Source organism: Limanda limanda, chromosome 14, assembly GCF_963576545.1.
Source record: "Limanda limanda chromosome 14, fLimLim1.1, whole genome shotgun sequence".
Lineage (NCBI taxonomy): Eukaryota > Metazoa > Chordata > Actinopteri > Pleuronectiformes > Pleuronectidae > Limanda > Limanda limanda.
In genome coordinates, this window is record NC_083649.1 from 8852906 (window position 1) to 8875891 (window position 22986).

Sequence of the window (22986 nt, forward strand, 5' to 3'; positions counted from 1 at the left end):
ATACATACATACATACATACATACATACATACATACATACATACATACATACATACATACATACATACATACATACATACATACATAGATAGATAGATAGATAGATAGATAGATAGATAGATAGATAGATAGATAGATAGATAGATAGATAGATAGATAGATACATAGATACATAGATACATAGATAGATACATAGATACATAGATACATAGATAGATACATAGATACATAGATACATAGATACATAGATACATAGATACATAGATAGATACATAGATACATAGTCTGTCCTAACAGACTGTCCTAACATAAAGATCAATAAACCACCACCACCTCCTTCACCTGTCTGATGTAGTTTATTACACTTTACTGGTCGGATGTGAAAGTAAACATCCAACACTGTTCCCAGGAACATTCTGTCTTCTGAAGCGTCTTTTATCTCTTGCTGCCATGGTATCATCTTTCCTTTTCCTGTCATAAAGATATATCACTGTACACAGTCATCCTCATATTAAACATATCTCTGATCTAATTGTTTAACTATTAGTAAACATATTTCTTGTCTTATAATAATACTTTTAGAGAAATACATCTCAGTGCGCAAAATAAAGACGTCCTCATTTGACTTTCCTGTCAGGGAGATTCCGAAGGCGTTTGCAGATTACGCCCGACTCTGCTACAGGGAACTCGGAGCCCACGTGAAGATGTGGATCACCCTGAACGAGCCCAACGACGAGATGGTGAGCTACCAGGAGGGGCATCAGATGCTGCGGGCGCACGCTCGGGCCTGGCGCGCCTACGACCGCGAGTTCAGACCCACGCAGGGAGGACAGGTCAGTACAGATACAGAGTTACGTGTTTCAGCAGCTGTTTCATTCCTTCATAGATTCTGTTTAGTCTGACAGCAACATGTGTTTTTTCTCAGATTTCTATGTGGGATTTTCTTTTAAAATACAAATAAAAACAACAATTGTAAACTAGAGAACTTGACCATTTGTGCCTGCCATGTTTGCCGCTGTGTCTCAGGTGTCCCTGGCTCTGCACATGGACTGGGTGGAACCGGCCTTTTCCTTCAGCCGTGAGGACGTGGAACCGGCCAAACGGGTCCTGGACTTCCGAGTCGGCTGGTTCGCGGAGCCGATCTTCGGCAGCGGGGACTATCCTCTGGGGATGAGGAGCTGGCTGCGTCAGCTCAGCTCACTGGAGTACGAGTAGTTTCATTCTGACACTCACGGTCTCCTGAGGACTTGGATGATCCTGAATTCATTACTGAACTCCCCAGTTTTTTAATGAAACCTCAAATTTCCGAGCTTTCAATCAGGATAATTTTTTGCTCTGAAAACTTTAACGAAAAGCCACCAAATCTTCACTGTAGCAGATTATTGACGATTTATTGAGTCTTGAGCTTCATCCCAGCGCTGCATTAAATTGTGAAAGAACTGTTCACAATAAAGTAAATTCTACTGTTATATCGTCTCCTGTGTAAAAGCCCATCTGTCCTGTGTGTTCCCACAGACTGCCGGTCTTCAACGAAGAGGACAAGCAGCTGGTTAAAGGAACATATGACTTCTTCGCCATCAGTCACTTCAGCACCGAGTTGGTGACGCATGCGAAGGAAGACCCGTGAGTTTAAATCTTTGCCTTTATTTTGATAGTGACAGACGGGAAACAAAGTGGGAGAGAGGGTGAAGGTATGAGATGCAGCAAGAGATGTTGTGTTTGCATCTCAACCACTAATTGATGACAGTCATATTGCTCTAATGCAGTGATATGTCGAGATTACAGCCCATAATGAGCGTCTCTATCATCACCATGTCTGCAGGTACACCTACACGACCATGCTGGAGGTCCAACACATGATCGACACCACGTGGATCATGTCCCCGAGGCCGGTGGTGCCCTGGGGCCTGAGGAAAGCCCTCAACTGGGTGAGAGAGGACGGAGGAGGAGGAGTCACCGTGTGTTTGGTGGCTGGTTCATTCACATCTTGTCTGTTCTTAATTTACAGTCGTGTGTAAAGTTAAAAATTTTGAATAAAAGCAGTCGTGGGAAAGCTGACAGTGACTCAGTGAAGGTGAGACACCGGACAGACGACACTGCAGGATCTGATTTGAGGAAAACAGGGAAAACTACAACCTCAAATCCCCCCGCTCACTGAAAAATGTGTTTTGAGTTCAATATTTCTATTTCCAGTGATTCTGGATCCTGGAGAAGAGGTAGATATATAAAAACCTGTGTTTTGAACGTGCCACTGCTCCTCTGCTGTGCCAGGTGAAGGAGCACTACAGTGACGTGCCCGTGTTTGTGATGGCTAACGGGGTCCAGGAAGACCCGGCCCGCTTCAAGGACAGCCTGAGAGTCTACTACCTGTACAACTACATCAATGAGGCTCTGAAAGGTGAGAACACACACATTTCACTGCTGAGATAAGATAAGATATAAGATATAATAAGAATTATATTAATCCCTTTATCGGCTCCTCTATGGGGAGATTTGTCACGTAACAGCAGTAAAGTGGAAGAAAAATGAGAAACATCAATAACCTAGAATATCACTCAGTAGAATAGATATCAGGCCTCTAAAGGTCCATGAATAGTTCTGTGGGAAATCTGTGAAAATGTAAAAAACCTATAATCTTAAAGAGAGAAAAATTCAAAAAACACTTCCTTCGCTTCAGTAGGTTTTGAACAATCCTGTAATAAAAATAAAGTAATAAATAAATAATACAAAATACACGTTTATTCCAGTAAAGTTAAGTTTCCCTTGAGTGAGTGATTAACAGATTATTATTAGTGTGTTTAGCTATTAGTCCTGCAGGACATCTTCCCTCTAGCTTTCATTTAACAGCCTCAGCAGGGCTTAAATATTACACGAGTACTTAGGTCACTGACCTCTGAACAGTCAGCTGACTCAGAACACACACACACACACACGCAAACGCACACAAATATCAACAGAGGTACACACTCTGCTGCACTGAACTGAGTCAAGGTAACTCACTATCTGGTTATCTGTCCTTGTGGAGTTTATTAGTTTTACTCTGTGAAGAAGTCACATGAGGTTGTTGTCATGTTATTGTGTTGTAATGTGATCTGTCACCACTGAGTGGCAGCACTACAGAAAGTTGTTCACAATTTTGTGTATTTAGATTGAGGAGAATCTTTATGAAGGTTTAAAGATTTAAGGCATTAATATTTATGAAATTAATAAACAACTCTACCTCTAATATTAACATAAGAGTATCTACAATATGTCATCGTAGAAGTTATAATTGTTACCAGCTTTGTGAGTTTGTCTTGTTCACAAATCATTAGGGGTAAAACTTCTAATGTTTCAGAATTTAAATGAAACTTAGATTTAAGTAAAAGAAAAAGAAAAAGTAAAACCAGATCTGTCTAATGAAGGCATAAGACAGAATATTAACTTGGGACATTGGCTCCATCCCATTAAAATTTAAATTAAAACTATAAAATACAATTTCTAAAATTTCTAGGACTGCAAAGCGCTCCTCAAGGAGGTAAATAAATTATAAATGAAAAAATAAAAAAAGGAACAGAAAATAAATTAAAAGTAAATTTTCACCACTTTCTAATTTTCTGCAAATGTTTGTAAGAATTTCAGCATGTCAAAGACCTAAAAAAACAAGTCTTTTGCCTGACATTTTTTTATAATAATCCTTACAACTTCAATAAGGCCTGTCAGTGCTCGGGCCCTAAAAATAAAGTATATTAATGAACTTCAGAATCATTTATGATAATTTATTCTGTGATTACAAAAAAACAATACATATTATATGCTACAGGTTTTTTTTTTTTTTTTTTAACAATAATTTTTATTGAAGTTTTAAGTGCATATCAAACTTTATGCAGAATTTACAAACATTTTCATTTATTTCCCCTCAAACAGCCACTCATTCACAAAGACAAAGAAAAAAATAAATAAATAAAATGGACAATGACAACAGACATCAAACTAATGGAGTAAAAAATAAAATAAATAAATAAATAAAAAGAAAAATAAGAAAAAAGGCAGGATCAGTTCACAACATTTTGTTCAGTCAGTGTTATCCGTTTCATTATATGCTACAGGTTAAATGTAAAGTGTTATCTTTTTTCTTCCTGTCACATCCAGTTCACCTCCTCACCTTCACACACACACACACATAAATCAAAATGAATAAGGTCCCTGTTGTGCGTCTCCTCCTCAGCGTACACTCTGGACGGCGTGAACCTGAAGGGTTACTTTGCGTACGCACTGAGCGACCAGAGGGACCCGGGCTTCGGTCTGTACGGCCAGGTCCACGAGGAGGTCATCGACAAGGCGTCTCTCTCCAACTACCGAAACATCATCCAGCACAACGGCTTCCCCATCCAGGGAGCCCCCCCGCAGCAGTGTCCCAGCTCCCCCCCGCCCTGCCCGGGCTGCCACGTGCTGGTGAAGAGGCCCGTGGTGGGATTCTTGACTCTGGTGGGCTCGGGGGTGCTGATCACCCTGTGCCTCATCATTTACTACACAACCAAGAGACACAAAGAGTGCTACTGAGGACTGTTCGGGTTATTGTTTTGTCTTTTTGTAAATGAGTCAACAAATTATATTGGGCTCGTTGTCCAGCGTGTGTAGAGTTCATGTCAGTTTGTAATTATTCTTCGTCTATTGAGTTGCTTCTAAATGAGGTTTGAATTTGCACTTGTGGTGAACTCCTCGTGACCACTGTTATTACGTGTTATTTAAAGATGGTGTGAATTTGTTACCTGTAGCTGCTGATGAACCTGTGAATGTATCAAGATGTTTTTAAACAATCTTTTAAAGACTCGACTGCATCTCCAGTTGTCTTTTAGAAAATTGTGCAATTATTAATATAGAGGAGAAACTTCATCTATTATTTATTATCCAGGTTTAACTACCACAAGAATGATCAACCCCAGTTGATGGTGTGTATCACAGGAAGGACTTTTCAAAACTTATTGTTGAAGGGGGGAGTTTATGCTGATCGGAAATAACTGTTAATCAGGTTTTTTAATTTATTTTTTACACTGCGCTCCATCATGCTGCTAGTCACAGACTGTTTTTATTTGTTTATCTATTGTTTCTGCTGAACTGAGGATGATAAACAAGCTTGAACCAGAAGAAGAAAATAAACATCGAAGACAGTTTTGGGTGAATTAGATCTCATTATAAAACCCTTAATAAAAATAAACTCAGACTGGGAAAGCTGTCGCAACATCAGACTTTTTACATGTTTATTAACAAATCATTTTTATTGTAAATCTTCTAGTGTCGACTGTTCAGAGGATATTTCTTGTCCTTGCAGTATGTTTTTAATGCAGATTATTTCCTACTTACAGTCACTATCGAAGCTTCTCTCTTTGGCTACGTGATACGTATGATCTGTATCTCACACCACTAGAGTGAAGGATTACAAACTGTCCAGTGCTATTTTTTTTGGGCATAAAGCCACAAACTGGGGTCGCCACAGTGCCTAACAGAACACTCATGTAAATCTGTCCGATGATATTCGTCTTGTCTAAGCAAAGAGAAAACAAATGAACTGCTAGTGCCGTTGATCTCCAACTTCAAGATAAGTAACAGTAATAAAGTCCAGAATCAAAACATCATGGCGTCCAGGCCGTCTTCCATGAACTTCTTGTAGATGGCCATGAACTTGGCAGTGAAGGCCTCCAGGTGGTAGATGGCTTTGTTTCCCAGCTGCAGCCGGTGTTCGTAGTAAGCCGCCATGTGAGCGACCTCGGTCTTCAGCTGACCATCGCAGTTGCTCAGCAGCTCCGTCACCAGTCCCTGTCACAGGACGGGCCAAAGGGAAATGAACACTTATCATCCTGAACATTACTCGGGACTGTCTGAGCACTTTGATGGTGAAATGGTACCTTCATGATGATCTCAGGAGGGATGCAGTGAGTCAGCAGCTCGTAGAGTCGGGCTCGGACCTCCAACAACCTGGAACAAAGACAGAGTTGGTCTGATTGAGTTCCTCTCCAACAGAACCAACAACTCCCATCGACATCCGGACATCAGAAAGTTTCCTCATCTTCCGCCGCAAACTAAAAACACACCTCTTCAGACTATACCTTGAATACATTTTTTTTAAATATTACTGACAATTTTTGAAACTAACAATTTAGTAGCACTTATAGCATTTTGTAGTTTTGCTTTTTTTTTTGAAGAACGTGTACTTTCTTGATTCTTGTTGTTCTTGGTTTGTACCCTCTGGGTTGAATGCACTTATTGTAAGTCGCTTTCGATAAAAGCGTCAGATAAATGAAATGTAATAATGTAATGTAATGTCTCACACTCTGCCTCTCTTACCTCTGAGGGCTCTGCTGGCTGACGATGGCGTTGGCTGTTTCTCGGAGGTACACCTCCCAGTCCGTCACTGGGACCTCCTGGTCCACTGAGAACGGATACCTGCAGGAGATAAACAAAGCCTGAATGAGAACAAACCTTTTAATCTATACTACTCCGTGGACAATGCTTCGGTAGAATGACGGGAAGTTTTGAGAGAACTCACTGCTGCACTCTGCAGGCCTCGCACATCAGGAGAGCTTTGCGGAGGTTGCGACCCGACTTCTCACTGATTTGCTTGGCGAGCTCGGGCGGGAGGGACAAACCCTCCTTTTTACAGACTGATGTCAAAACACCACAGACCTAAAAACAACAGAAACAAGACAAAGAGTTGAAGAGGAGACAAATGTTTCGGCTTTTTATATACGCGACTCCCATCTCCGTCTTACCTCTTCCGTGCTGGGCAGAGGAACCCTGATCGCCAGACAACGGCTCCTGATTGGCCCGATGACTCTGGAGGTGGAGGTGGAGCAGAGGATGAGGCGGCAGGTGGACATGTACTTCTCCATGGTGCGACGCAGAGCGTGCTGAGCATCCTTCGTGAGTCTGTCCACTTCCGTTAGCAATACCACTGAGAAGGGAAAAGTGTGAAGATTACTACAAGAATGACCAGAGGGGGGGGCATCAGGGACAACTAGAGGAGAGATGAGCCTCTGACACCAGTGGGTTGTGTCTGTTCTACCTTTAAACTCTCTCTGGGTACTCGACTGGATCTGTTGGGACTGAGCCACAGTTTTAATCAGCTCCTGAATCACCACACGGTCCTGGTTTCCTGCATCACTGTACAACACAGGACAGACACACAGTTATCGTTGGATGCAGTGAAGTAAATATAATGTAAAGGAGTAAAGGGATAAGGAGGACATGGAACCTGGGATTGACTTCCAAGTGATAGTTGCTGGCTATTGTGTTGATCTCAATTTTCTTCTTTGAAGGAGCCTGAAAATTAAAAAACCCCACAAACAGAGAATCAGCTTGATGTTCGTCTGAGGACTAAACCGTGACTGGACGTAGAGACACTACATGTGACTTGATGTGGAGATGGGTTTTCAGACACTCACCACGATGGTCTGGTGCTCGATGCGAAGCTTCTCCACGCCGGCTCCGTACAGCTCCCGCAGCAGACACATGATGCGGGTCTTCTTCCCGGCCCCCGATGGACCGTACACCAGCAGGTGTGGGAAGTCGCCACATTGAACCTGACACAAACGTTCACAAAGACTTGGATCAACTTAGGTCAGACCAGTATATACTTTTAAGACTAATAAAGCATGTCAACACTCGTCATTAGGAATCATCAGCTAATGAGACATTAAAGCCTCAAAGCTTGTGGTGTAGGAGAGTGGAATTTGTCACTAAAGAGCACATAATATAAACTAAGAGCAATAACATTGGAAAAAGCCTGATTTTAACATCTCTAAAAACAAACTAAAATCGACAAATCTTGCAACCTGCACAAAACTGTATTTATTGTAATAAATGTTATAATTTACTTTACTTAATAATTGTTATGTTTGTTCATAGCTATTATCTATCATTACATTTATCAGCCTGTAGTGAACAGTATATGCAGGAAAAGCTAGAGATGCTACAAAGAGGATTATTTACTGAATGGATTCAAATTATATTATACTGCATTACATTGCATATTGCAATATGACACTGTTAACTGTTTTGCATTTAGCATTTCACTTTTTACTTCACTTTTTATATTTTATATTTTTTATATATTTTTATTCAGAAATGTTTATCTCAAAACAAATGTTACTTTGTATAAATATTGATAAAAAGTGAGTAAATTAGAAGTAAACAGTGAGTAAATATATACTGGTTTCCCATTTTTTATTGCTCTCCATGCATGCTGTATTTATTGCGTCTTTATGTTCTATGTTCATTGTTTGCACCATTACCAGAGCAAATTCCTTGTATGTGTGAACGTACTTGGCAATAAAATACTTATGATTCTGAATAACACGGGCTACACATCTAAATGTGTCCAAGGTAACACAATAAGTTTGTTATTACATTAATTTCCTCGCTATTGACACAATAACTGGAGTAAAATGACGCTTGGGTGACATTTAACTCTGTTATTTGCCTCACACATTAACAAAAATCTCCTCCTAGTTACAGCCAGTGGCTTTTATTGTGACGAGCAACAACATTATATATAAACAATAAAGCTGAAACGAGACGTGTAGCATGATGTGAGTCAAGCTAACATAAACAGTGCTACCTCAAACAAGCTAGCTTGAATTGGAACGCAGATAAACACGTAAATGATCGATTATAACGAAGTTCCTGAGCACAGCGAGTCTCTTGTATCCTGAACGTGTTTCTGTGGATCTGTGGAACATGAAGCTGGAACAAGATGGTTTCTCTTCTCACCAGGTTCTTGAGCTGAGCCGCTTGCTCCTTGTGAAAGTCCAGCTTCCCCAGAGCCGTCGGTCGGTACTTATCCACCCACAGACTCATCGTGTTACTTTAGAGAAGAGTTAAAGTTAAAGTTAAACTTCGTGTTGAAAGTTAAAAGTCTCTGTGGCTGCTGCGGATCTCCCGCGAAATATTCACACAGACCCGCGCCGCTACTTCCGGACAAGCTACGGTAAGTCGAAGGGGACAAAAGAGGGCGGAGGGCGAAAGTTATAAACAACATAAAACCTCAAAAATTAAAATTACAATTAAAACTATATTCTCAGACAGTGCTGAGGCATTTACGGAGACGGGACGTGAGGGTCTCCTCCCTGCGTGCTCAAGAGAAGATTGCACAAAGTTCAAGCTCAGCAGGCTGCAGCAGGTCTGACATATTCTGGAACAGCAACAATGTCTTTGGATGACTCCTCCTCTGAAGAGGAAAACATGGTGAGTTACTTCTCCACTGATGATGAACTGTGAGTGCTGTGGCATTAGCTTGGTATTAGCTTGGTGTTGGGTAGCTGTTACCTTTAGCATTTTTAGTTTTTAGCTGCCTGTCTGATGTTTGTCTTTAAAAAAAAAAAAAAATCAGAGTGAACCATCTTCATAATTTAACACTATGGTTTGTTTGTGTCCTTCAGTTCTCCTCAAGTGAAGCTGTACCACTGTGCTCCAGCACCACGCTCCCTCCTGCAGCCTCCACTCCTGATGCTAACCTCCTGTCTCCATCACACCAAGCAGCAGACCTGGAGTCACAGAACTTTCTTCAGAGCATCCCCCTCCCTCTGAAACCCCCCCTCTCCAAAACACTGTTTTTGTAATTTTTTGAATGAGAATTGTTGATCATATCCTTGTATGTAATTTTTGTGAATAATAAATGGCATTGATCATAACATGTTGGGATTTCCTTGCACTTCTACACCATGTTATTGGCAGATAAGATGCTGATTACGTTAAAGCAGTGAATGCTCTGCTTTAAGCAAAATAAACACACAATGATCCAATGGATTTGAAGTAGAATGGGCATGTTAAATTCTGTAGAGAGTACCTCAGTAACGGAAGTCAGAACATTTGTTTCTTTATCTGAGGTTCAGTCAGTTATAGTCACAGCAAAGCACACAGGTCTTGTTGTCTAAGTGGCAACCATGTCATATTGTTTAAGATGTGTAACATCAAGCTTGTGTATCAGTGCTAAATACATCCAGTCATAAGTAAGTTCACCCTCTTGTTTACACTAAAATTAGGTGACCCAGATGTTTCACAATGCAATCTGATAAGGTCGTATGAGAAACATTCTTAACATTAAAGAAATGAACACAGAGGATACCAATAGATGTTTCACTTTAAATCAGTAGCTGGTAATCGTCAGACTGACTTAGATTAGATTAGATTTCTTTATTTATCCACACAACGGGGAAATTCACTTGTTACAGCAAAAAAGAGAAAAACAGAATTTAAATAACAGTGCCGAAGCAACAATAAAAAAGAAAGATCAAAATATATACACTACTAAACTACACATAATGAGAGTAAAAATATACAGAAAACAAAAACAAAAAACAACCTGCAAAACAGACACTGTGCAAAAGCAGGTACTGGGGAGAAAGTGGAGTGATGTAAGTGTTATTGTAATGAAAACAAAAGTATTATAAGTAATATTGCAACAATAGTGTCCATGATACAGAAAAAATAAAAAATAATTAAAAGTAAGTGACCATAATATAAATAATACTACAAGATAGTATAAAGGAAAATATAAATATTGCAATGTAACCATTATAAGTGACCATGATATAAATATAGATGTAAAGTGTTGAATATTATTGTGCATAGTAGTGATCTGAGTAAAAAAATAAAAAATAACACTGTGTGACACTGTCACTTATTCGTGACAGTGACAGTGACTCTTCTGCTCTCACTGCACAAGTCTGTTGATATCATTATTTTCAGCTGCATCAGAATTATGGTATTATATCAGATGAATATCAGCTGAAAATCATCAGCCAACCGCACAGCACGGAAAGAGATGTCATGACTACACAGGATTTACCCCAGGGGCCAAACATATGGGAAATAAGAGGGGAGAACAAGAGGAGAGGCCAAGGCTTACAGAGAAGGTAGATAGATAGATATAAGATAGATAATAAATAGATAATAGATAGATAGACAGACAGATGCATGGAGTAGAGCTGCTGCTGCTTCTCCTGAAAAGGGAGAGAGGAGGTTCAGGCCTTGTCTCAGGAGGTCTCCTTGCTGCTTTACATCCCATTTGGCTGAGGAATGGCTCAGGATGGAAGAGGAGCTGGAAAGTGTTGCTGGGAAGTTGGATATCTATAAAACTCTCTTTTAATTTTCTGAACTTGTGTCCATTTGTTTATACTTTGCTTCTGTCTCTTTAATGAAACTTCAGCTATGCAGTTACGTCACAGACTCCCCCCCCCCCCCTGCACTTCCTGTTCATATTAAACTTTCACTTTCACCGACCTCTGAATTTTGCCACAAGGCTGAAATTTAGAACCAAGTCTCTTGTCTGTGTGAGCTTGTTGCTGCCAAATGACTTTTGACCAGTTATCAAATCCAAGGCTTGAATTACTTTTTACAATCGTGTCCTGACACACCAGAGAAACCAGGAAGCATCTGTTCCTCCCTGAAGAGACGCAGGCTGAAAACCAGACGATCACATTCACCTTCCAAACCAAACTAAACCAGACCAGACGTCCTGAGTGAGTCCAGCTACAGGAGAGAAGAGTCAAACTACAACCTGCCGACGCTCCACACACTTACTGTGAGTTTAACAAACACCTCGACTCAGAGAGGAAGTGAACCTCAGTAAAGTTCATGGAGCTGTGACTGACTGACTGTCTGTTTTCAGCTTCACCTGGAGACTCAATGGCTTCCAGATTAGAAGATGACCTCTACTGTTCCATCTGCCATGATGTCTTTAAAGATCCTGTTCTTCTAACATGTAGCCACAGCTTCTGTAAAGACTGTGTGAAGAGGTGGTGGAAAGACAAAGGAGTAAAAGAGTGTCCACTTTGTAAGAGAAGATCTTCAAGGTCAGAACCACCTTGTAACCTGGTGTTAAAAAACCTGTGTGAGACCTTCTTACAGGAGAGACATCAGAGCTCTTCACCTGCTCTCTGCAGTCTGCACTCAGAGAAACTCAGACTCTTCTGTCTGGACCATCAGCAGCCAGTGTGTGTCATCTGCAGAGATTCAGAAAAACACACCGGCCACAGATTCAAACCCATCGATGAAGCTGCACAACAACACAAGAAGCAGCTTCAGGAAACTCTGGAGCCCTTGAAGAAGAAGTTACAGAGTTTAAAACGTGTTAAAGTAGAGTTTGAACAAACAGCAAAACACATTAAGGTCCAGGCCGGACTCACAGAGACGCAGATCAAGGAGCAGTTTAAAAAGCTTCATCGGTTTCTGGAGGAGGAAGAGGAGGCTAGGATGGTTGCACTGAGGGAGGAAGAGAAGCAGAAGAGTCTGATGATGAAGGATAATATTGAGTATCTGAGCAGAGACATAACGGATCTTTCAGACAGAATCAGAACCACAGAGACTTCAGAGCTGAGAGCTAAAGACGTCTTGTTCCTGCTCAACTACAAGGCTGCAGTGGAACAAGTCCAACAGCTCCCCCTGCTGAATGATCCACAGCTGGACTTAGGAGCTCTGATAGACAAGGCTAAACATCTGGGCAATCTGAGCTTCAACATCTGGAACAAGATGAAGGACATGGTCTCCTACAGTCCTGTGGTTCTGGACCTAAACTCTGCTCATCCAGCACTCGTCCTGTCTGAAGATCTGACCAGTTTGAGAGGAGGAGCGAGACAGAAGCTTCCTGACAATCCAGAGAGGTTTGATAAACACGCCTCAGTCCTGGGATCTGAGGGTTTTAACTCAGGGACTCATAGCTGGGACGTCCTGGTTGGAGACAGTACAAACTGGGCACTGGGTGTGTCAGCAGAGCCTGTCCAGAGGAAGGGAGACGATCTGTCTAGATACTGGAGAATAGGGTTCTATGAAGGTAAATACTTAGCATCATCACCATCAGCATCATCTGTTCTCTCTGTGCAGAAGATCCAGAGGATCAGAGTGAAACTGGACTGGAACAGAGGAGAACTGTCGTTCTCTGATCTTGATACTAACAAACACATTCACACCTTCATACACACTTTCACTCAGAAGATGTTTCCATGCTTTAGCATTACAGGTCACTTGAAGTTGTTACCTGTGAAAGTCTCTGTGACGCTGAATCAGAGACGTTCGAGATAAAGATTTTATTCATCATGTTTATTTCTTCAAGAGAAATCTGCTGAATCTAAAAGTTAAACGCGTTATTCTAAAGCTTTGTTTATTTCTCCTTTTACTTCTCACTCGTTTTTATTTCTCCTGTCAACTTTTCCACGTGTGTAAAAAGATTTCATTATTTTCTGATCTTTATCTTTGGTTTGTTTTTTACTTTCATGGAAAATGTTTTCTATCATTTAGATTTTGTGTGGATCCATGAAGTCGAGCAAACTGATGAAGATCCACATAAAAACACATTTATCAATAACAGCTGATCATTGTTCACATTCAACAAACTTTATTAAAACTCACACATGAGACATGATTCATGTTTAATCACATAAAGTCTGTTCACATATGAAATAATCCAATGTATATGAACATTTGTCTGTTTGATGTGATGAAGCCATAATGATTCTGTCTGTAAAAGTGTTTATTCAACAGCAGCCTAGTGATGTGATTTTAATATTGTGATAAAAATAATAAAAACTATGAAACAGAAACAGAGTTCTGACCTTTTTTAAGTTGAAATGTAATTATAACATTAAACCTTACTCTCTTGAGATTAGCAGTGCTTTTAAAATTTCATGAGGGATCCATTATGTATTTTCTTCTATTGCTTCTGAAGCTGCTTATCGGCTGAGGTTCTGGCTCATTAATATTCAGTGATATTTGATTTATTAACACTGTTCCCTCACATTCTTTTTAAAATTTAAGTGACATCTGCTTTCTTTTTTTATTATCCAGTTTTAATTTAAAACTTTATTCTGCATGTCTTAGGGGCTTAATAAAAGTAGACTTAGATTCTCAGTCCATAACTACCTTCTGGCATAAGTGAGAAGGCAGTCTAAGAAAAACTCAAACTAAGATCTATCTTGGCTGGTCAAATGCCATGGGGGCTGTATTTTATGCAGCTGTGATGCCACCACACATTGCTGCCATATCTACACAATAGTGAATGTGTGCCCCCTCAAAAATGCACCTACACATCTGGGAGACACTGTTCCAAGTGATGCGGTTAGTTGTGCGGGTTATACAGGATTCAAAGCAAGTTCACTAACCCTAACCCTAACCCTAACCCTAATGAGTTGTCTACCCTCTGTTACTTTACATTTACTGTAGTGTTAATGAATTCAACATGGCAGAAGAAACAAGGGTTTAAAGTGTTACACTTCACACTGTTTGACCTTTCTCTTCACACTGATCTGGTCAAGGCTTGTTCTGTGACACACACACGCACAAATAACAATTAAGTTATTTTCATCTATAGCAAAAATCCAGTACATATCTACATACTATTTATGCACTGTGTTAGCAGAGTAAGAAAGTAAAACACATAACATTTCTGCCTCAGACCTTTTTAATGTTATGCTGTTTGGCAAGTGTCTTTCTCTGCCCATAAATTTAAGAGAACCAAAAACCTTCACTCAGGAGCAACAATGAGTCTTAAAACTTAAAATAAAAAAAATATTATGCCTATATGACCTGCCTGATATTAACTGGATTTTTACAAAAGTCTGTGTGATGTAATTTATCTATAATATATCACAGTGAAACTAGATGTTCTGCCACAGTTTAATTCGAGCGAAAAACAAAAGATCACTTACATTGTTAAAAAATACTACATCCAAGCATCAGGATCATCCTCACCATTATTTAGTCCAGTTATATTGTTTTTTCCTCTGGTCCCAGAATCCCTTCCAGCAGACATGTAAAGCAGCAAGCTGAGCACACACGTCATTATTCCAATAGAGAACATGTTTTTCAAGTACTATTTGAAAATCCCACACAGGTTACTTATAATGAACAGTGTCACGTTAACAGCCGTTATAGAATGAGACACAGGAGAGTGTAAATACAGGCAGTGTGCGCCACCAAACAGTTTGTCCTGGTGTTCATAAATGTTCTGCCTGATTTCTACAAGAGGAAACAGTCAGCTTCAAATAAACAGCTACGCTCTCCATACGTGATCGCGTTCAGATCCCATTGTTTGCACAGAGCCACTGAGAAACTGGAGCTCAGCTGTGAGGCTGCAGAAAACTGACTCTGCTGAGCTTGATTGTGTTCCAATGCAATCTTTCACAAAGAATCAAAGAGGGGGAGGCATGAGATTGCATCTGTGAAAATTATGTTTCTCATAACACATACACCCGCCTAATGTATTTATATAGCTCTCATGTGAAATGTGCGTGGAATATGTCCAAACTGTGTGGTAGGCCACCCTGTCCCGTTTGCCACTTTCAAAGAAGAGGTCACTCTTAATGATACGACCCCTGTGTTTAATATCAGCCTCACTAATGCCGAAATGACGGCAGGAGTAATGGTTCCAGGTTCACTGTATGGCAGTTTTTAGTTCAGTAATTTGGTTGATATTCAATTTGTTGGCACCACTAAAGTAAAAAATGAAACACAGCAGATCCGGTTTGATTAGCTCTCTATTCGCTAAACCATGGGAACCGCTAATTCTCCATTCAACCAGTCACACAGGTGTTTGTTTGCTATTCTAGGTTTTGCCAAGACTTAGTCAGTCTAAGCTGAAGAGGTTCAATCACATGTTATTTGTATAACATAGCTGAATATAAATATGTTGAATACTTAGACAATAATAATAATAATAATAATAATAATAATAATAATAAATAATAATAATAATAATTAAAGCCCTCAAAAAGCCAATTCATTTGCCTGAATAATAATAATAATAATAATAATTAGTGGTGATAGTGTAGTCATGTGACAGTGATGTACCTCAAAACTCAAGATGGAATTAATAAATGTGTATTAAGGGTAGAATATTAAACAGAATAAAATTTCTAGGGCTGCAAAGCAGCACTGGGCGGGCCCGAGCACATGCATTTTGAAGCGTTGCATGCGTTTTGCCTGAAAATAATAATAAAAACAAAGATTCCTTTGATATTTGACCAGCTCAGCATCAAAGGATTCATGGTTGATGTATCTACAGAACATCGTGTTTTAATGGCCAGGACATCGTGTTTTAATGGCGTGTAATCAAGCTTTGACGCCACGCCACGGTCACACCGTGTGACTAAAAAAAAATCCGTCAGTCAGTTTTTATCGCCATCTTGTTGTGATGACACTCATCTCAATTTGAAGTTGATCCGATGAAAACCCTGGTACAAGTGTATCAAAGTAAAAATGTGGAATATGGCCAAAATGGCCACTAAATGCAAAATAGCAGGCTTCCTGTTGTGTTTTTCCAATTGCAACTAAAGACTTTTTTGTTTGTCTGGTCATGATACACCTGTATATCGATTTATGTGAAGACCGGTCAATGTGAACACCTTCCGGGGGTCTCGGGGGGCACTGTTGAGCCATTTTTGCGACGCCCATTGAAAATTCCTTCAGAATACGTAAATTTTCACCACTTTCTAACTTTCTGCAAATTTTGGTAAGAAGTTGAGCATGGTAAAGCCCTCAAAAAGCCAATTCATTTGCCTGAAGAAGAAGAAAAATAAAAAGAAGAATAATCCTTACAATAACAATAGGGACCTCCCTGACCTTTGATCAGTGCTCGGGCCCTAATAATAATCCTTACAATTTCAATAGGGTCTCACCAGACACCTTTGATGTCTGTGCTCGGGCCCTAATAAATAATCCTTACAATAACAATAGGGACCTCCCTGACCTTTGATCAGTGCTCGGGCCCTAATAAAACTGTGAAAAGCAAAATCCCACAGTGGAAACGCTGGAATACTGAGAATTGTCAGTATTGTTGCTTAAAATCAAAACAAAAAACATGTGTCCTTACTTCATTATTGTACCACAGTACATATTTTATGTATCTATATTTACTTGATTAAAGTCATTTGCAGGTACATTTCTACGGAGGCTGAGACGTCTCACACAAGCAAAACAAGGAAAACACAAATACAAAAGACACAACACAGCAACACCATCACAATGGGGTGATAGACAGATGTTGAAAATGAATCTATCAGAGTTATATTATTGTTAAGTTCACCATATTAACAGGAATGAAACAGGCCTAATAGAGAGATTTAAGTTTTCTTTTCCTGGCTGCAAATCTGTTAACCCCATGGTTAACCCACATTCCAGCCCAGTAGGTGGCGGTAATGCACCTGTAAGCTACTCTGTTAACCGCCATTAAACCAAGAAGAAGAAGCTGCAGGTGTGATGGTGAAGAAACACCTGAGATGGACCTGGACCCACAGCAAGTACTTTTACTATTAAAACTTTAATTATATTTGAGAGCAAATACTTTTACCGATGTAGAAAAGTTACCTGAGTACAAATTTAGATAAAGTGATGAATACTACCTCCACACACTGGAGATACCAAAGATAAACTTATTGTGTGTGTGGGGGGGGTGAAGGTGGGTGTTCTACTCATAACATGTTGTGGGGACCTAAATCTTTCTATTTACACAGTCACATTATGGTAGGGGGACAAAAATCAAGTCCCTGTAATGTGTGAGGACATGTTTTAAAGGTTCAGTGTGTAGGATTTAGTGACATCTAGTGGTGAAGTTGCACGTTGCAGCTGAACACCTCTCACCTCACCCGCCACTTCCAAACATAAAAGAGAAACTGTGGAAACCTTCAGTTGTCATAAAAACTCGAAAGTTGTTTCGTTCGTCCAGTCTGGGCTACTGTAGAAAAACATGGTGGCCTCCGTAGAGAGGACCCGCTACTTAGGTTAGGTTAAAGCTAGGTCAAGGCTAGGTTAAGGTTATGTTAGGCAAAGGTTATGTCCTCTAAAGTCTTGTAGACACAGGTGTGCGTGCGCGTGTGTGTATGTGTGTACGTGTGTGTAGCCCAGGACAAACACAGTGTAGGTGGTAGAAAGCTCAGGGTCTGTCGACATTTTAAAAGAGGCTCAGTACTGAAGCCGGTTATTGTTGCTTTATGCTTTATGGATTTGGAGAGATAACATCTTTTCTTTACTGCTGCAGATTTCTATGTGTTTATGAAGACGACAACCAAACAGTCTGATGGCAGCGAGGAATGTGAGACAGCTAATCCCAGACAACAGAAACAAAAGATCACAATGTGCCATGTCATGCTGTAGTGAGGAGGTTTGAGCTGTAAATGATCCTAATTTAACAAAAATAATAAATGGATAGAATAAATCAACTGTAAAAAAAAAAGTGATATCCCTATCAGGCTCATGTTGCAACAAAGAGTTATTATGTTTATTTTATGGGTTCCGTCATCAGGAGGTGGAAGTTTTCAGTCACACAATGACGGATTTGTAAAGTAACATTTTCTCTTTTCTGGTTACTTAGGTTTCATGTATGTATAGTTTCTCTCAGAGGAATACACTTGTTTTAAGCATTTTCGATATTATCTTCTATTTTCTTTTCTCTAATTGTTTTTGCTTTATGTAAACTGCATAAATCTGTCAGATGTTGCCTTCTCTTCTTCTCTCTTCACCCTGCTCTCCTTCAGGTAACTACCTCTCCGCAGGAATGCGACGTATGGAGGTGCGTGTCTCTGCAAGCTGGCTCTGCTTGTATCGAAATGTTGGAGTTAAAATTGATACGCATCCATCATCGTGGAAACTCGGGACAGTGTAACAGCCCAGGAGGCCGGCAGGGGGGGGGGGTCAAGTTCCTGCAGGTAAGATGACTTAAGAATCACGTAAGATGATTTCCTTTTGATAAGATATAATGTTGAGTTTGTCGAATTCTAATTTATTTTCTTTTATTAGACCGCTGCACATTTACTGTACCGTTACTGAGCTTATGTGTATCAAGAGGAATTATATCTCTCATCTTTATACCTCAGCAAATACCTCTGACACTTTACAGACATGTTGACGTCACAATAATAAAAAGGTTTATTTGTTTGTGGGTGAGGAAACGTAACAAAGAGCAGTTTCTGATTAGAAGCAGTTTTCCTTTAACTCCTCAACATGGACCTGATCTTCTGTCCCTGTGACCTTGAGGGTCAAACAAGCCTCAACAGGCAGAGTCATCCTCAGCGTTAACCTACAAGAAGACGGTCTTTAGTCCCGACCGAGGACGTTCACCCCCAAATCAGGATAATTCACCGTTTGCAGGCGAACCCGAGGAATTCCGCAGTGTGTCGACAGATCTGTAAGAACCATAAGTCCTTTTTCCCGGGGGAGATAGGACTCACAGACGCTGCAGTTTCAGAAAGGTTTTGAAGGGGAAAGAGATTTAGAGCGAGTGCCAGTTTGACATGTTTGAGGCATTACCTCATGTGTTGTCAAGGAATGTTCTTCTGAGGTGAAAAGTCCTTCGCCCGCAGCCACATTATACAGCAGCGAGTGAGAAGGAGGAATCAGGAAGGTGAACGACCCCTATCCTTTTAATCAAAGCCAATTGGATAAGATCAGACAAATGTACGTGCAGCTATTTAATCAGTTTGATCAATTACACAACTCCTCTGTTACTTGCATTCACATGAGAATCAAAAGTTGTACTGCTCACATACACACACACATTAACACACACACACACACATATACTTTTGCAGCACAAACACCTGCCTGTGGAGCCCCCAGTCTCCTCGCTGAGGTAATGTAGGAGGGAGAAGAATTCCTCAGCCCTTTTCTCTCTCTCTCTCCTCCCCCTCACAGCGGTTCATATGTTCTCAGACGTAAAGTCACTCTCTTTCTGTCTCGTGTGTGTCGTGCAGCGTTCGAGCGCCGAGCTGCCGTGGCTGGATACCTGCGCCCCCCCCCCCCGGTTCTTCCTACTGCTGCGCTGGATGTGTTCGTGGATGACACAACTCCTGTACTAAAACATCTGGTACGTTGAAATATGAATTATCTGATACTTAGAAGCTTCATATAGTAACTAATATATTTGTACTCTTGAAAGACGTTAAAGTTACAGACACCCCTTTGTTTTAATTGTTGGGTATTGACCACATCAGGCCTCATTACGTCACTTTAGAGTCATGTTGTTTTCCACAGACTGGCTGACACATGGCTTTGGAACAAATGTCTCTTTGTGTGCGTGTGTGTGTGTACGATGAAACGCTTGAAGGAAAGTTTTAAAGTGAAGGAATTTCCAGGGTTGGAAGCAGATTTTCAGCCCCTCCACTGTGAGGGTGAGGGAGCACGTCAGGCGAGGGAAGTGTGTGTTGTCCGAAGCCCAAAATATCTTCCAGGAAAAAACAATGGGTTTGAGCAAAATGCATTTTTCTCTTTTTTAAAGGAAAAGGTCTGACAGCTTCTCGCTATGGGGATGTTATGAACTCAGACTTTGTTGACGTTGGCCTGCGTGGACCGATCACATCTGTGGTTCTTTAATATCAAGTATCCAGTTATAACAAAATAAAGATTGATATGAATAATAGGCGAAACCATCTTTTACACAGTTTTATTTTGCATTGCAAATAAATTTTTCTTTACAATTTACACTTAAACCCTAAAATATTGCAGAACTTCACAAATGTATTGATAAAATATGAAAACCTTGTATGACGCGATAAGGATTAATTTCTTCCTACTACTCTTCAGACAGGATTTTTTAAATTTTGAATATTTGTCGGTGAAGCACACTGATATTTTAGATTTTAAACATATTAAACCTAACAGTATTTGATTCCAGTATAATTTCAAACTCTTTAGTAATTAGTAATAAGCTACAGCAGAGTAGAGGACCACGTCTCACTGCCTGAAGGCCTTTATGTTCCGGGACAAAAATGACTTTTGTCCTGGAACTTTTCCTTCTTCTTAAGAGTCACACCTGAATCCATATGCACAGTATACATTTAACCCACAGAAACCACTGACCCTGGATTATTACATGCATTTATTCTTTAGTGTGCATGTGTGAACTTGAATCAATTTGCCCAGATTTACATTCAGGCTCTTTCTCTCTCTCCTTCTGTCTCCAGCTCAGGTATTGCAGGAATTTTCTGGGAGAATTCAAATGTGGGCCAAAGTGTAAACAAACGTCTTAGTTGCTTCATTACATCTGCTGATTCATCGGGATCATGAGGCGACAGAGTGCTCACCAGAAAACAACTCCCAGATGAGGACTGGTAAACTGGTAATGCTTGAAGGACCAGCAGCAGCTGTTCAGCAGCAGCCCGACAGGAAGATTCACCCCCAGGCTGTGGGTGTCTCTCTGGATGGCCTGCAAGGTCAAGTTCCCTTCCCGACTCAAAGCTCCAGCAGCCGCAGGAGAACCATGTCTGAACCTGTCCCTCTGCTGAACTCTGCTCCAGATCCTGTGGCCAGTCAGGACCGAAGAGGGAGGGAGATGAAGATGGAGAACAGGTCCACTTGTGATCCAACTAATCGTGACTTAAAGCAGAATGGACACAGCTCAGAAGTGGCTAATGGAAAAGACACAGAGGTTTCTGACCTGGAGCACAAACCTGCTGCTGCTGCTCGTAATAATTCTCATTGTGGAGCCACATCCACTCAGCAACAAGAAGGAAGCCCCTGTGTGTCTCCATCAGAGGAGGGGCTCAGAATAGTGAAACACCAGCCGAGTGTCATCGTGTTCTGCGACCATGGTTGTGACCATCGGGGGACCGTGTCCAACGGGAGCTCTGACGGCGGCGAGTCCTCCTCGTCCGGCACCGAGGAGGAAGAGGGGGACAACGACGAGGATGACAACTTTTCTGAGACGTTACAATATAAGGAATTCCTGGCCAGTTGTCGCCGTAGAAACTCGAGCAGGAACAGGAAGTGCCTGAGGAAGAGAGAGGATGCCCAGCCTAACGGCTCAGCATCTGGCCGGCCGAAGCCCACCAGCCAGGACTGTGCCAAGCCCACCGGTGGCGGAGAGGAAGAGGAGAACAATGGGAAACAGGTGAGAAATACAAGACCCTTGGCAGGTTGAGAAATCACTTTTCACACAACAATGTCACAGATTTGACCTTTTGGCTTTTTCATTTCCCATAAATCATTTTTGTCATTTATTTGACTGTTTTTTAGTATTTTGGCATGTTGGTGTTTTAGTGTTCTGTCCCTGCTATTATTTCATTTCATATGGCTTCATAGTGGGACATTCCTGGTTAAGTAAAGGATAAATGAATAAAACAGGAATGGTGTGAGAACAAGATCAGAGATGTCTTATTCTAGAGAGAAAGAAATGCAGCAGCTTCATGTTGTCACACGACAGACAGGCCTTCATACATTTGTCTTGTTAAAACAGAAAAGACAGCTTTAACTAATAAAAGCTCAATTTTCTCTCAATGAGCCGTGACTGAGTGACACTGAACCCTCATTACTTTTTATTATTTATGTTTTTACTGATGCCACATACCAAAGATTTCTCAAGTTAAAACAGCAAATTTTGTGATGCCTACTTACACCACTAGAGGGCAGCAATGTCTAGTTGTTGCAGGTAGTTCAGCAGGAGTGTTTTCTTTTTGGCTGAGGGTCCAGTGAGTCTTCCAAGGATTTTGAATGAATATGAAACTACATGTTATATGTACTGTATTATGTACAGTGTCCTGCCGTAGCACATGTGTTCTGACTCAGTCCTGTATTTACCTGGTGCAGCATAGCAGAGGGTCCACACACACTAACAGGATATTGTTTCTTTTTTGAGGTGCGGTCAAAGATGCAAAGATTCAGAAACATGTGGTTGTAATGTCCCTGATTCGGCCTTAGCATTGCTTTTTAAATATTATCCACTTCATACTTTGTCCCCATGTTTCTTATATTTCTGTGCTATTGACAATCAATAAAGGTGAAAACTAATGATACAGTAAAGCTGAAAACTATTCTAGTGCCAGATAATCCTACACATCATTTTATATTTCTTATAGTAAAAGATTACAAGAAAGAAGAAGAGTTTCCATGAGCATCAGCCCCACAATCTGAATCCGCAACACAATATTACGGTTGCGCCCTAGATCCCATCCCTCCAGCTTGTTTAAAGGAATTCAGTTTAGAAGATATTGTTTAATCCTGCAAACAGATAAACAAACAAACATAGTC

General features: G+C 40.6%; 2 protein-coding genes across 2 annotated transcripts in view; one reads left to right on the forward strand and one right to left on the reverse strand.

Annotated features, from left to right (window-relative positions):
- Window positions 1-5221, forward strand: part of kl (klotho) — a 16596-nt gene extending 11375 nt beyond the window's left edge. The window contains exons 8-13 of the mRNA XM_061086555.1: window positions 638-833; window positions 1027-1205; window positions 1516-1623; window positions 1823-1928; window positions 2272-2398; window positions 4208-5221. Of these exons, the coding sequence (XP_060942538.1) occupies window positions 638-833; window positions 1027-1205; window positions 1516-1623; window positions 1823-1928; window positions 2272-2398; window positions 4208-4542 (1051 nt within the window). The 3' untranslated portion in view covers window positions 4543-5221. The remainder of the gene's footprint in view (window positions 1-637; window positions 834-1026; window positions 1206-1515; window positions 1624-1822; window positions 1929-2271; window positions 2399-4207) is intronic.
- Window positions 5222-5226: 5 nt separating this feature from the next.
- On the reverse strand, window positions 5227-8925 carry rfc3 (replication factor C (activator 1) 3). Its single transcript, XM_061086556.1, has 9 exons — window positions 8749-8925; window positions 7422-7559; window positions 7232-7299; window positions 7043-7140; window positions 6750-6931; window positions 6527-6663; window positions 6325-6423; window positions 5886-5955; window positions 5227-5796 (listed from the first exon to the last, which is right to left on the reverse strand). The coding sequence occupies exons 1-9, from the start codon at window positions 8833-8835 to the stop codon at window positions 5605-5607; spliced, it is 1071 nt and encodes a 356-aa protein (XP_060942539.1). The 5' UTR covers window positions 8836-8925; the 3' UTR covers window positions 5227-5604.
- Between the last annotated feature and the right edge of the window lie 14061 nt (window positions 8926-22986).

Coding starts and splice junctions, on each gene's coding strand:
- rfc3 (XM_061086556.1), bottom strand. CDS start 8,835: ATGAGTCTGTGGGTGGATAAGTACCGACCGACGGCTCTGGGGAAGCTG. Junction 7,141..7,231: donor CACTTGGAAGTCAATCCCAG/GTTCCATGTCCT, acceptor TGTGTTGTACAG/TGATGCAGGAAACCAGGACC. Junction 5,956..6,324: donor AGCCAGCAGAGCCCTCAGAG/GTAAGAGAGGCA, acceptor TCTTTGTTCCAG/GTTGTTGGAGGTCCGAGCCC.